The sequence below is a fragment of the Gigantopelta aegis genome, chromosome 6 (genome assembly GCF_016097555.1).
Source record: "Gigantopelta aegis isolate Gae_Host chromosome 6, Gae_host_genome, whole genome shotgun sequence".
Classification (NCBI taxonomy): Eukaryota; Metazoa; Mollusca; class Gastropoda; order Neomphalida; family Peltospiridae; genus Gigantopelta; species Gigantopelta aegis.
In genome coordinates, this window is record NC_054704.1 from 60,991,912 (window position 1) to 61,006,364 (window position 14,453).

At 34.8% G+C, this 14,453-nt stretch overlaps 1 protein-coding gene across 1 annotated transcript; it reads right to left on the reverse strand.

Annotated features, from left to right (window-relative positions):
• Window positions 1-2,183: 2,183 nt before the first annotated feature.
• Window positions 2,184-14,086, reverse strand: LOC121374036 (COMM domain-containing protein 5-like). Its single transcript, XM_041500912.1, has 7 exons — window positions 13,757-14,086; window positions 11,594-11,754; window positions 11,078-11,106; window positions 8,801-8,851; window positions 5,630-5,725; window positions 4,050-4,125; window positions 2,184-3,041 (listed from the first exon to the last, which is right to left on the reverse strand). Exons 1-7 carry the CDS (start codon window positions 13,908-13,910, stop codon window positions 2,940-2,942), a joined length of 669 nt encoding a protein of 222 aa, XP_041356846.1. The 5' UTR covers window positions 13,911-14,086; the 3' UTR covers window positions 2,184-2,939.
• Window positions 14,087-14,453: the final 367 nt, after the last annotated feature.

The following is a 14,453-nucleotide window of genomic DNA, read 5'->3' on the forward strand; positions in this document are numbered from 1 at the left end:
TTATTGTATAACCTTTCATCTGACCAATCAAAACACTGCTTCATAATCTTTTTATTGTATAACCTTTCATCTGACCAATCAAAACACTGCTTCATGAGTTTCGTACAGGCGCAAATTTATAACAGTCAATCACCGACACAGAACAGAAGGCGTCATTGTCCATATAATGTTAAATACTGGCTGATAATGTTCATACAGGTTTATGCATTTTGCCGTCATTGGGGAGTTTTAGCAATGGCAGATTTTTTATGCAGCGGCACAAAAGTGCCATCGGTAATGCCCCCTACTGCCGACAGATTTTATCTCGTCAACGGCAATTGCCGTCATTGCCGTTGTTATGTTCAAACCCTGCAACATGGAGGTTAATAGTTGTTTTATACGCTCCATAAAACGTCATCATGTTGATTCATCATAGTGCCATAATTGTTTTATTACTTAAATCATTATAATAAAAAATAATTACACAATATATACTGAACAAAATAAGAAACTTCTGCTAACTTTGCTTGAACATAACTTGATGAAAACAAACCAGGGGAATAATTGTTATATATGCGTTTAAAGAGAGTTCCATGATGCATCGTTTGGTGCAAAAATCATGGCCATAGGTTAACAGAAACTGGGAGACATTTTGACCAAGTGTGGTAAGGGTTAAAAAAAAAAAAAACCCCACTTAATAACAGGTATGACCACCTCTTGAATTGACCACTGCAGTGCATCGCAGGCGCATAGAATTGACTAAAGTGTTCGTTGACATTAGTGGGTGGGTTGGGACGCCGCCTCAATCGTCTGTCCAGACTATCCCAGACATGCTCGATGGGGTTGAGATCAGGACATTTAGCGGGCCAGTCATCAATGAAATCAATGTGATTTGTCCTAAGAAAATTTACAGTGTCTCTAGCTGTATGAGAGGTGGCATTATCATGCTGAAAAATCGAGATGTTGGCATTGTTATGGAACAGAGGAATGATGTGATGAGCGAGAATGTCATCGCGGTAACGTTGAGCATTTAAATTGCCATCAATGACGACTAGTGGTGAACGATAACCATGGGCAATGGCTGCCCAGACCATGACACAACCCCCACCCACGAAACGATCTCGTTCAAGAACACAACAGTCAGCATAGCATTCATTACAGTAGATGCGCACCCTGCCATCACCACTCAAAGAAAATCTGGATTCATCCGAAAAAAGAACGGTATTCCAGCGTCGCCGTATCCAACGTGTGTGTACACGTGCCCAATTAAGACGATTTAGATGATGATGTTGCGTTAAAACGCATCCGACGTAAGGATGTCGTGCATGTAAACCGTTCTCCCGCAGACGATTACGAACAGTTTGCCCACTGATTCAGTTATTATGAAGCCCAGGTGTGTTAGCAGCAGTAGCAGTGGCAGTTTAGAATCGATTGCGCAAATGCGTGTTCATGATATAGCAGTCGTCCATGACGTGGCAAGTCGTTGGTGCTTCCTGTCGTTCGAAATCTTACGCAAAGATTTCGTATTGCTCGACTAGAACTCCCAACATACCTTGCAACGTCTTCTGTCAAAATGCCAGCATCAAGCATGCCAATGACCCGTTCATGTAAATTATTGGGTATTCTTGGCATACTAAAAATGCTACAATGTAAAAAACTTTCTCTTTTTTTTACAAATTTTGAAGCGTTTTCGTTCACTTGACAACAATGTCAGTAAGACAAGTAAAACAAATTGACCGAATACTACATGGGACATGTCGAACCATGCATGCACGTGCAAATTGAATTTCACGTTGTCGACGATTAACAGTGCAAAAAGAATCGATAAAATTCATGAATCCTGATAATACAGCTCAAGGCTAATACTACCTATATAATTTCATTACACAATGAATTCTTTAACACAACAAATACTATATGTTCAAATCGGAAGTTTCTTTTTTTGTTCAGTATATATATATTCAAGCAATCGAGCAAGCACAAGTGTTATGCAGGATATCATCTGAAAGATGCTACAACTTCCAAATTTTGTCGATCAAACCGACACTCATTGGTCAATGCTGAGGGGATTCCCCGTTTTACACTGGAAATATTGCAACATCATGATTTAAGGGTTCTCAAAATCATAGAGAAGTGTAATATGATCTCAAACGGAATGCCACGTGATATAACATTAACCAAACAGAAGTTATGTAGAATATACATGACGTAATAATTTTTTTTATTAAAGTGATCATTCAAAACAGTTTTTACTGAGAAAATATCACTCACTGGTGTTAAATACGGCTGCATATTGATGAAGTCTTATAATGTTCCCCTCAGTTGGAAAAATGCCACATGAAATGTGGGGAAGGACCTCTGTAATTCTCTTATCTATTGACACATCTCTCTCTCATCCAACGTGCAAGACCATGGAATGCATAGTACATAACTGATTCTCATACAAACAGAACAAGACATTTAAATTCTTCTTCTTTTTTTAAATCATCACTTAAAACAAGTTTTTGGTTGATGAATGTTTGGGTTTTTTCATCCGTTGAAAATGTTGTTAAAAGGTCAATGATAATAAGTAATCCTCTGTTTTTCAGATTGAAAATGCTAAAGAATTCTGTCTTCTACAGTTCTTCATTCTCATATTAAAAACAAAAGTACCATCCATTTATCATAATTAAATTTAACTGTTACAAAAATATGAGTCAAGATCAGGTTAAAATAAATATATAAAGAAATGTCTTGTTAACTTCACTGATTCATGCAGAATAATCGTCAAATTGTGAATTATATACTTGAAGAACGATTTGTCATATATAACTTTTCCTTGGTAATACAACTTTATATGCAAAATCAATAAATGTTTCCATATGTGTTGATTAAGTATACTGATGACCTCAAGCACCAATCACAGTAATCTCTCCATATCCACAAGGCATGAATTTGATCCGATGTGTCAAACTGATGACTTAGTCTTGTATTTTGAGTATACTTCTCTTTTCTAGCTCTTCCATTTCTTTTAAAACATATGCAACACTGTATCTCAGTTCATGAAACTTGTGTACTGAGACCTAAAATGGTATCAAAGAATACTTATTAAATATATGCATGACAAAATCACTGCCCTATCAAAGCTCCTAAATTAGGTAGTTCTAAAAGAGTTGGGCATTGCAAATAACAATGTTAAAGTGGTTAGTGTCATATTTAACTATTCTGACACTTTGAAAAAAAAAATTCAAATTAATCCCACAAATACATGTAATACAACATTAACTGAAGACTATCATAATTTTAATATGCTGGCATGATTTAATAGTGAAATATATTTGCCAAATTGAACAGCTTAACCCCTACTTCATTAGTTTGTGGAGAATGCTTGTACCAAGTTTCATAATCCAATCAAAAGTTCATACGAAGATCCGCGTTAACAGAAAAATTTATAACCATGGGAAAATTAATATCAGAAAAATTCTGCTGATGAACATTACATATTTTATTAGTGGCCATTACATCATACACACATGGTAATTGTGATATATAGTCAAGTGTGGGGATGAAGGAAACTTAACTATTTTCTCTTTTCATGAATAGTTAACCTGACCTCTCAACCTATTTGCATTTTCCCCTCTTCGTTGGATTGGTCTGAACAACCCCATAGCCAATCAATGGGTTGAATTTTTCATTGTACATTCATGAACACTTAATGCAAGAATATCCAAGTGGTATCTTTTCCCAATATTACATTTATATAGTGAATAGTGAATTTATAACCTGCGACTGACTGAAAAGAAAGGAATATTTGGTTAACAGCACCTCGGCGCATTTTAAAATATTAAAACACTATGATTATTTGTGTCTAACATTCCTACTGCCACCATACAGGCTGTTCCTACTAACAATGCAGCAAAGAGTATTTTATGTAGTTTGTGACAGGGAAAGACAGTCCATCAAGGTCGATCTATCCTGCAACTAATCACACGTCCAGTGATAGCTCTATCACTGAGCCACATCTCTTTGTGTTACAAATGAATGTATAAATAATGAAATTGTAAATCACTGAGAGGATTGTATAACTTCACCTCAAACGTGAATACTCTGCCATTATGAAGAGTCATTTCCATGAGAACTGTAGGCTCTAACACACGGTTTAGCACACTGAAAAACAAATCATAGGGAATATCAAAGAATAGACTAACTGTTGTTACATACATAACAGAATTAAATTAATACAGTACGCACATTTTTACTTAAATTAAAATCAATTTATGACAGGTAATTTCCTACATGGTACCTGTTTTTTAACCATGACATTTCATAAAACATTTATTTATCCTAGACATTTCACCCTTCGAACATTTACATGCAATTATATTTGTTTCTTGATCTATTAATAATTAATGTCTTTTTTATTATTAACTATCATAAATGTACTTTTAATGCTATTTTAGTTTTTTTAAACTAGATTTTTGTTAGTATTTCAAGATACAAATGTATGAAAGCTGTGTTGAAACAGACAAATAAAAAACATGCACACACATACATATTTTACTGTTTACTGGTTTCAACCTCTAGCGTACACTGCATAACAAGTACAGTCAAACCTGTCCTAGCAGCCACCTGTAATCAGTGGTCACCTGCCTTAAGCGGCCACTTTTTTCCCTCCCAAACGATTTATAATGTAAATGCACCTGTAATAAGCTGTCACCTGTCTAACACAGCCAGCGGCCACCTAAATCGGATCCGAAATCGCTAAAATACCTGTATTAAGCGACCATATAAATGTTTACTGTTTTATAAAAGGGATATTTTAACAACAGGTACAGCAAATAACTGATATTCACACCTTCAGGAATACTAGTACCCATTCAGTCCCAACATCTCAACTGTGTATCAATTAAGAAAGTATGACTTGGAATGCATCTAACTGCCTCTGGGCAGGCTACGCTTCACGTATGTAAATTCACTTACTATGACAATACACCACATGAAGTAGGAATTAAATAATTAAATGGAAAAAGAAAACAAATTTATTGAGAACGGTTAATTTGCCGTAATACATTCCAGTTGCATTTTTCCAGTTGCATGTGAACAATTTATTTATAGTCAATTGTGAAGCACACGTCCATTAATTGGCAGTATGGTAAAACAAGAAACAACAAATTGTTTAAAGACTCTATATGTGCCAACCTGTAATCAGCGGCCACCTGTCTCAAACAGCCAATTTTATCTACTCCCTTGTGTGACCGCTTAAGATAGGTTTGACTGTACTAAATAAAAGACATGGCAAATATTAATTTATTGGGAATAGATATTAATAGAATTTGTACAAATACTCGGTGTCACAGCTGATTTTAATGCGTACAAACCTGTGTATGGAAAGGTACTGTACATGTGTGAACACGCGTGCGGAAATCACATTAATGGAAAGCAGGCCTACCATACGTTCAGTTTATATTCCTGGACTAAGATATAACTAGAGCATCACAATTGTATTAAAGGATTTTTTTTTCTCTGCTTGTGTCGGTGAAAATTTATTTTCCATGAAATTACTTGTTTGAGTTGCCAATTACAAAATATTAGCACAGGAAAAATATTTCCAGTTATTGTGGGCATTGTTTGCGACTACAGTAATGAATTTAAGTGTCTGTGCAGAAGTTACCTTGTTGAAATGGCCACATCAACTCTCCATCGAAGCAAGTCAAGTGATGGAAGACGAGGACGGTTTGCAAGCACACATTTATCAATCTTGGCTCTCCTGAAACACAATATGTGATTGATATTCATTACAAAACTTAAATAAACCACCTGGACATATGCAGTCATTTCATGACGTTTTACATATAGTGGAATGTCCAAGTAACTCTTCATTCTGGAAAAATTATGAGGAAATTCCCAAAATGCACCAATAAATATGGATTATGTCATGTCATGTGTCAGGGTTTCTGCCAGAGAGTAAAACAGTTTTTTTTTTAAAGTTAAGCTTTGGCAAAATTAATTACTCTGATCATTACTGTATGATTTTCTTAACCCTAACCCTAAACTTAACACCCCCCCCCCCCCCCCCCCATCCTCTGTTGACTTTGCATTCAATTCAATAGCGCCATACTCAAAAATTTCTTTCTGACAGAAACACTGTGTATTGAGTTTGTATCTTGTGGCTGTGGAAGGTTAACAAAGATGATGAACACCCTACACAGGTACATGTGTTAGAATATTATTTTTTCAAAGCCAAATTGACATGTCAAACAATATTAAGCTGAAAGCACCATGTGCCGTCCTCATATCTGCCATTGTCAAGAAGGATCCTCCACCTCAGTGGAGTGCAATCATCTTAAGTAAACCAAAAAAATATATCTGGTAGGAGAAATGTGATGGAATCGTTTGGATTCCATTCTGAACTAGTACATGCAATAAAATGTTTGAAAGCTTCAGAATTTTATTCTAAATTTTACTTTATTTATCTGTTAATTTGTTCCAGCTCTTTACACAAAATGGTGCAGGAAACAAGAGGACTAACAGGGCTTTAGATTGCACTGAAGTCAAGGTGATAAACGTGGCCAATATACATATACCAAAAATACATATGCCCAAATTAAGTAGAAACATGTTGACCTCAAAACATTCCATCTCAAAACCACTGAAATATGAAGCTTTGATTATATTAAAATAATGCATTTATGATTATTCACAAATCTTCAGCAGCTATTAATAACATTACTATACTAAAAAGCCCTTGTTGTGCTTAGAAAGAAAGAAGTGTTTTATTTAACGAAGCACTCAACACATTTTATTTACGGTTATATGGCGTCAGACATATGGTTAAGGACCACACAGATTTTGAGAGGAAACCCGCTGTCGCCACTACATGGGCTACTCTTCCAATTGGCAGCAAGGGATCTTTTGTTTGCACTTCCCACAGGCAGGATAGCACAAACCATGGACTTTGTTGAACCAGTTATGGATCACTGGTCGGTGCAAGTGGTTTACACCTACCCATTGAGCCTTGCGGAGCACTCACTCAGGGTTTGGAGTCGGTATCTGGATTAAAAATCCCATGCCTCGACTGGGATCCGAACCCAGTACCTACCAGCCTGTAGACCGATGGCCTGCCACGACGCCACCGAGGCCGGTTTGTTGTGCTTAGAGACCAAAAAAGCCTGTTGTGACCAAATTAATTTGATCTAATGCCCTGACTGAGTATATTTCATTTGGCAATTACCCTAGTCACCTGGGGACATAACTAATTTGTCTATTGGAGTAAATACAATAGGATACATAAAACATTGCAGTTGTGTTACAACATAAGTTGAATAACATATGTTTTATTGATTATCTGTATGATTTAATATTTTTAATCTTCTTTTGGTATCTGGCTCATTTGTATCCAGTCAATAAAAACAAAACAAAGCAAGAGTACAGGTGAGGTACTTGATAAGCCTTTCATAAGGTCATGGTGACCTAGTTATGGCACACAAGACTCTACCATCCAATGTTGTACTTACATGCAAGGGTTTGATGATCCTATATGAATTGATAAGTAAGACATGTTCCAGACATGAATTTCCTTTAATGTACAGTAACCGGGGTTTCTGCCAGAGGGTAAAACGGGTATGGTGCCATACCCACATTTTTTGCAGATTTATCTTTTTTTAAGTTAACCTTTTGACAAAATTAATTACTCTTATCATTACTGTATTATTTTCTTAACCCTAACCCTAAACGTAACCCATTTTCTTTCTGGGGAAGGCCCCCATACCCTGTTGACTGTGGTTGCATTCAATTATATAGTGCCACACCCATAAAATTCTTTCTGGCAGAAACACTGGTAATGCATGAAAGGTAGGTCACTGAGACCTAGTTATGGTATGCGACACAGCACTATCCCAAGTTGTACATAAATGCAAGGTTTGATCCTGTTTGAAATGATAAGGACAAGGATTTTCTTTAATGTACAGTGAAAAGTAGGTCACAGTGACACACCGCATTCCCATGCATGCAAGGTTTGATGATCCTATATAAATTGATAAGAAAGATATGCTCCAGAAATAATAAGTTTACATCTGGACAAGGCTATACCATAATACAACCAGTCAAAGACAGGCATATATAAAAAAACCCATCTTTAATGTTAATGCTGTCAAAATAGTGTACAACTGAAATTTTCTCTTTTAATGGACGAGGGAGAGGGATGCATTACATCAGAGTTAATATGATATCAAACATAGTACAAATAAATGATAATCTGCCAAATATATTTCTATACTACAATGATTGCATATGGTAAAATGTCATGTAATTATGTATCCTGCAACCATGAATGCACCCACTTTCTAGAAATGAACAAAGCCTGGTGACCTAGATTTTAGACCATTGTACTCTGATGTGAAAGAACAATAATTACTACAGTTAATAATAGAAAATTTAGTATCAACAATGTAACAAGTCTTAAAGAGGTTTTTTTTTAATAAACTGTCTAATTGCATTTTCTCACTTTTACAACAACCAACTGACAAGAGCAGGCTCACCACATGCTTAATTGTGGTGATGCAAGGTTAAGGATGGACGATTTGGTGGTCAGCATTACAATTACCCCCCCCCATCCCAATTTATTTATATAATTTGCCAAAACAGATTCAAACTGTATATTACAAGTTTACTGATTAGGTTTAGAAAGGACATTTTGTGAAAGATGGAGTTAAAAGTTTAAAACTAACAGTAAAGTAACATCTGTTATTTCACCTTACAACTTCACTGCGGTGAAAAAATAAAGTATGTTTTTAATTATATACCTCCAATTAAAGAAGCAAACAGATTAACAGAAGTTACTTGCCGGTTTCCAAAAACAACACTTGCAATATCAGCATGACATTCTTCTGGGATCCTGAAGTGTAAAAATACATGACATACATGAAATAGTAATAGCAAGATTTAATAAAACAAGATTAGCATAAAAATATTCTTCTCAAAAACAGACCTGTCAAGTCATTAAAGGGAGGGACAACTCAAATATGAGCCTGATGTGTTGGAAAGATGCATACCCGGACGACCAACACGTACTGACACTTTAAGAAATGAAAAACGTGTAATTTTAGAGTTAATAAAAAAAACGTGATTATTCCTGCTAACTGGGGGCAGCCATTTTCTTTTGTTTCCGGTGCGTCAGGAATTCTAGCTTGGGGTGAAGTGACGTCAGCTCCAACCAACTCCAGTATGCACAGTGTATAAACAAAGGCAGTCATTTACGACAAGACACTTCACTTTTATCAACCTGACTTGTAAAACAACATATATGACTTGATAATATAATAAACTATTTAACTAAATATATTTCAATTTGCATTAATAGAAGGAAATGGGGTTATAGTATTTTTCTCTCTTCAAAAATCAACAGAAAAAATACATATTATTAGGCCTATTGATAGGGTACGCCGGAGTAAAAACGACCACTCACGATACACAAGTGATAATTTTCTTTCCTTTGGGACTACGTAATTGTGATTTTTGTGTTTTTTAGATGGGAAAGTCACTTAATCAAGGGTTTCACAGAATTATTTACAGTAATAAAGCAGGACGGCTGGTAATGTTCATTATCATTTTAGGGGTAGCTGCGCGTCTACCCCACACTACCCTGTGGTCTTTATAAAACGTGCACATATTTTTATTTGTGTCTAGACACCTTGATTTGACAGTCTAAAATATACAATCAGGAACCACAGGTACAGGCCAGAGAGAGAAAAGACCAAACAACTAAGAAAAAACTCTGATTATCAGTATGTGGGTTAATGCAGGGACAAAACATAATACAGTTATTTCGACACTTTGACAATGATGGTTTATTTTGTGTTTTGTATTGAAAAATAATATATACTTATTGCTGGCTTACTGGGATGGATATTATTACAGAACATTGCGATGCATCTGCAAAAATCAGGTATGTTTTGTTTCTTCAGTTCTAAGACTAATTCCTGACGTGACACATTAAGTATTACGTCACCACCGGCTCGCCAGAGGACGTATTCACTGGGATGGTGCAAAATGGCTGCACCAGTTATATATACTAACAGTCACATTTAACAGTTTTATTAATTAACTATATGATTATACTTGTTAATATCAAGTAATAATGTGCATTATATATCGTTGAATATGCATACCAGGCCAAATGCCTTAATTGTCCCTTCCTTTAACTCCCGGATTCCACCGGTGTCTCCTAAAATGTCAAACACACCTTTTCCCTGGAAACTGCAATTTTTGAAGGATAACTAAATAATTTTTATTCACCAATGTACCATGTTTGGCTATATACTGAAAATGAGTTTTTGTAAAGTATACAGTCTAAATAAATATTTAAAATAAAAATGGAAGTTTAACATTGAAGATTTTAAAGTCTGCTCCAAGAGATTTGATTAAACAGTTTCCAACTTTGTACAGAGATTTTCTAGGGCAGTCTAAACGATTAATATAATTTTTTCACCCTTCTTTTAGTCACAAGTTCAGTCTTTTTTATTCTAGGGTCTCCACAAACTAACAAATAATTGTTTTTTGTTTTTTTAATTTCCCCCCACATCTCTCAAATTAAAACTGAAATTAAACATTTCAAAGTCTGTACCTCAGGCCTCTGAGAATTGAACATAGGATTAACCATGTAAATGTCCTAAATTTAATGTGCAATCAAAAAATGTGTTCCCAGTACAGAAAACAAGATTTTGCGCAAGTGGCATGTGATTTTAAGAGTTTAGATTATATACCGGTAGTCCTGAAACATGGTATATGGATTTTCTGGGTGGGTTTCTAAAAACTAATAGCGAGATGTTTTAAATGATAAATTTCTGGATTGTTCTAAGTTTTTAACTTTTACTTTAAATAAAGTTCAACATTGAACATTTCAAGTCTATTTTCTCCTGAAGACTTTATTTAATACTCCATAGTTTTACAATCTAGCAGTAATACTCTTGATCAAACTAAAAAATTTACTTTGAAAACTTCAGTTAAATCCTTCTTAAGGTTTGACTGCTTCATTTGAAACTTGGTAAGCTATAATGATTCTCTACAGTGGTCTTCAAAAACTAATAGAAAAAGCTAAAACATGTCATATACATGTACTTACTGAAGATCCTGCAAATCCTCCTTGAAATGCTGAAAGTTCAAAATATGAGATGCTATTACAGCAAAATTAAATCAAAATTATAATTCAAATTAATAATTACGAAAAATCACTGTTGTCTGTTACAGAACAGCCATTTAAAAGTAAGTGTTTGACATAAAGACTAACTAGTCTTCAAACAATTCAAATACATCATTTATAATCCATTGAATGTGAATGTTTTGACATTTATAACAGCTTATGATAAAGTCATTGTAAAACTGATTGTCAACCAATATGCTCATCATATGATTTCAATATACATGTATGGAACAGAGAGTGCTAGCTCTACAACTCACCACCTGAGAATTTAAAAGACAATTTGTAAAATATTATTTTATTTAAAAAAAATTATATATATATTCATATACACATAACAAATGATATTTTGTTGGAAAATAACTTTGGGTGTTTTCTGTTTTTGAAGTTTACTAGATAATATGGTGAAATGTTCTATTCACCCAAAGATGATTATTTTACCTCAACTTTCAGGCTTACAGGTGGCTGTTTCAAAGCACACTTCAGTAGTGTGTAGATGCCTGTGTATACAACGGTGAGCAGCTCTTCATTCTGACTGCTCGTTTCTAGCTGTTTTAACTGTTTGTATCCAACACATTTCCCTTCCAGTGCAGAAACAATTACTGAAAAGTAATTAAAATCTAAAATTAGATATATGCTCTCAAAACTAACGAAAACAGATCTAAAAAAACAGGCACATAACACCCAGTACATTTCCTACAATGGCTAAAAGCCACCCAAATATACTTAGTCTAGTACTCAAGATCTAGAGGAAGTTTTAAAGGTTAACTTTATGATAAAATTATTAACTATGAGCTACATGTATACATTTTAAATTTATTTTACAGTATACATGTACATTGTATCCAATAACAAATAAAAAGTGTTACTCCTACTTTTGCTTTCACCCAAACACTGTAAAGCGGCTTAAAAAATTCTGGTCCTCAATCGGCACTTCAACTAACTGAAGTATGCCTGTTAAGTACTGTGAACTCATTCATTCATTTCAACTTATTCTCATGCTTATATCCAATTACGGTTCAAGCATGCTGTCCCGGGCACACACCTCAGCTATCTGGGCAGTCTGTCCAGGACAATGGGTTAGTTGTTAGTTGGTTAGCGAGAGCCTTATACACCTACCCATTTAGCCCTTAAGAACTCACTCTGGATTGGAGCTGGTACCGGGCTGCGAACCCTGTACCTACCAGTCTGTAATCCGATGGCTTAACCACTGCACCACTGAGGCCGGTTGTGAACTCGACTAACTGGATAAGTATATATGCACAAAAGTCAATTGAAAAGTAATGCCCCCAAAACTAAATTTTAATGATACCCAAAATAATAGTTGCAAAAACAAATGAAGGGTCCACAGGAATAACCTGTGATGTCACATTTTTAGTTAGGTGATATTTACAACATTAATTTCACTAAGTCGTTTTTGTTTATTCCTTAAAATTACCAATATCAGATCCACTTGACTCACAGAAATTGAGTTAAAGTGGAGAAAGATGAATTAACATTTGGTGCGTATCACACGACTTCACATGTGCCAGACCAAATAGGCCAAATCATTTAATTTGTATAATTTTCATGAACACTCGTTGTTAGAATTTGTTTTTCAATCATTATATTTGATTGGCAAACGATATGCTGCATTTGTGTGCCCCTACTGTAGTGAATAGTACATATAGTCCATTCAGAACAACCATAAATAATCCTGAGTGTATAAATTGTTTTAATTCAAAATCAATCCATAAGAAAATTGATATCTTAAAACTATTCACTGGTATGAACGTAATGCCTATCTGCAATGACATCAAGTGTTGTTAGCGATCATTGGAGAAAACGGACTATTCTTGACAAACTGAATTTTTCATTTTTAAAAAAATATTAAAGTATTTATGACCACTGTGCATATTTCAGAAACATATTTTACCAATACCATGTAGTGGCTTTAAAAAATTAAAATGACGAACTGTGCATGCGCAGAAATGTTATTTTTTTCAAATGCATGTCCCTGAATGCAGTTATAAACCACCACATTTTCATGTTTTCTGGATGGTGTTACACATTTCTTTACTAGAATGGATTCATTTTACGTCCATGTTGTCAATTTGTTTTCATGAACTGATTGGAATATATTTTATTTCATGTAATGCTGAAAAATATAGACTATTCCTTCCGTAAATATCTTATTCATGTTTTTCTCATTAGCTGAAAGCAGTTTGGGACGTCGATGTTACTTACTGCAAATTATAAACAATGCTTTATTTTTATAAATAAAAACTACTATGAGGGTAGAAGGGGTGAAACGATCAGACTGTTGGGGCAAAACGACCAGTTTGGAGAACAAACCTACCCGGGACGAAACGACACAGGGTGAATTTGGATAAGGGTGAAACTACCCGATACCATATAATAATAATAGGGTAATGTAACAATTTTCGGATATAGAAAGAACCACACTTTCTTTCTACGTCCATTCGGACTACCTTCAGGTGACTAAAAAAACAGGCACAGTAGCTTTTTCTTGTTAAAAGGGACGGTTTTCGATGTGTGGAGGGTACTTTACATATACGATATAGTGAATTATACTTAGGATATGTGGCAAGGTATCAAACATACATTTTAGTAGGTTTTGAAATGTTCCCTTTTCCAGTTTTGATAGTGGCTTTATAATGGCTTTGATTTCCAATGGCACTCTAGCTCCCACAAATGGCATTCTTTCCGATGCAGACGAAGCTTTGCTTCCAGAACCCATGACTTGAATTATCGACATTCTAAAACTTTGTATATGTTACTATAAAATACTAGCAAATATATAAACTGGATCTATCGCTTCCCAAGTAAAATCATTTGTTGAAAGAACATCGTCAGCTCTTATAAAAAGTAAATAAAAACAGTCATTTCATGTTGCACAGGGCACTGCCCCACCTAGCTAAATCTAGCACACACTTCTAACAAACAATTACGCCAGCAGACAAAGTGGCCACTGCTAAACACCGGATTCAATATGCTTTTATGGATTCGCAAGTGAAAAAGTATTCAAAATCATGTTCAACGCAAAACCTTCTGCTATACTTTATTTTGGTATTTTAGCTTAGATATTTTGGATAAAGGATTGATTGGTCTGCAAGTCAATTTCTATTGCGAAAAAAAGTTATCCTACAGAAATTGAAGACCATCGATTTTTTTAACATAAAGAACCGAATAGTGATTATTTTTAAACTAAACTTTAAATTTTTTTATTTTAATATTACGATAAAACTTAACACACATAATAGCATATATATTATAGGGAGCATTTTAAAAATATTGTGTA

Excerpts from the sequence above, each read along its gene's own strand:
- LOC121374036 (XM_041500912.1), bottom strand. The coding sequence starts at position 13,910 with ATGTCGATAATTCAAGTCATGGGTTCTGGAAGCAAAGCTTCGTCTGCA. Across the intron at positions 4,126-5,629 it reads GATGTGGCCATTTCAACAAG|TGTGCTAAACCGTGTGTTAG; the intron begins GTAACTTCTGCA and ends TTTGTTTTTCAG. Across the intron at positions 3,042-4,049 it reads GCAGAGTATTCACGTTTGAG|GTCTCAGTACACAAGTTTCA; the intron begins GTGAAGTTATAC and ends ATACCATTTTAG.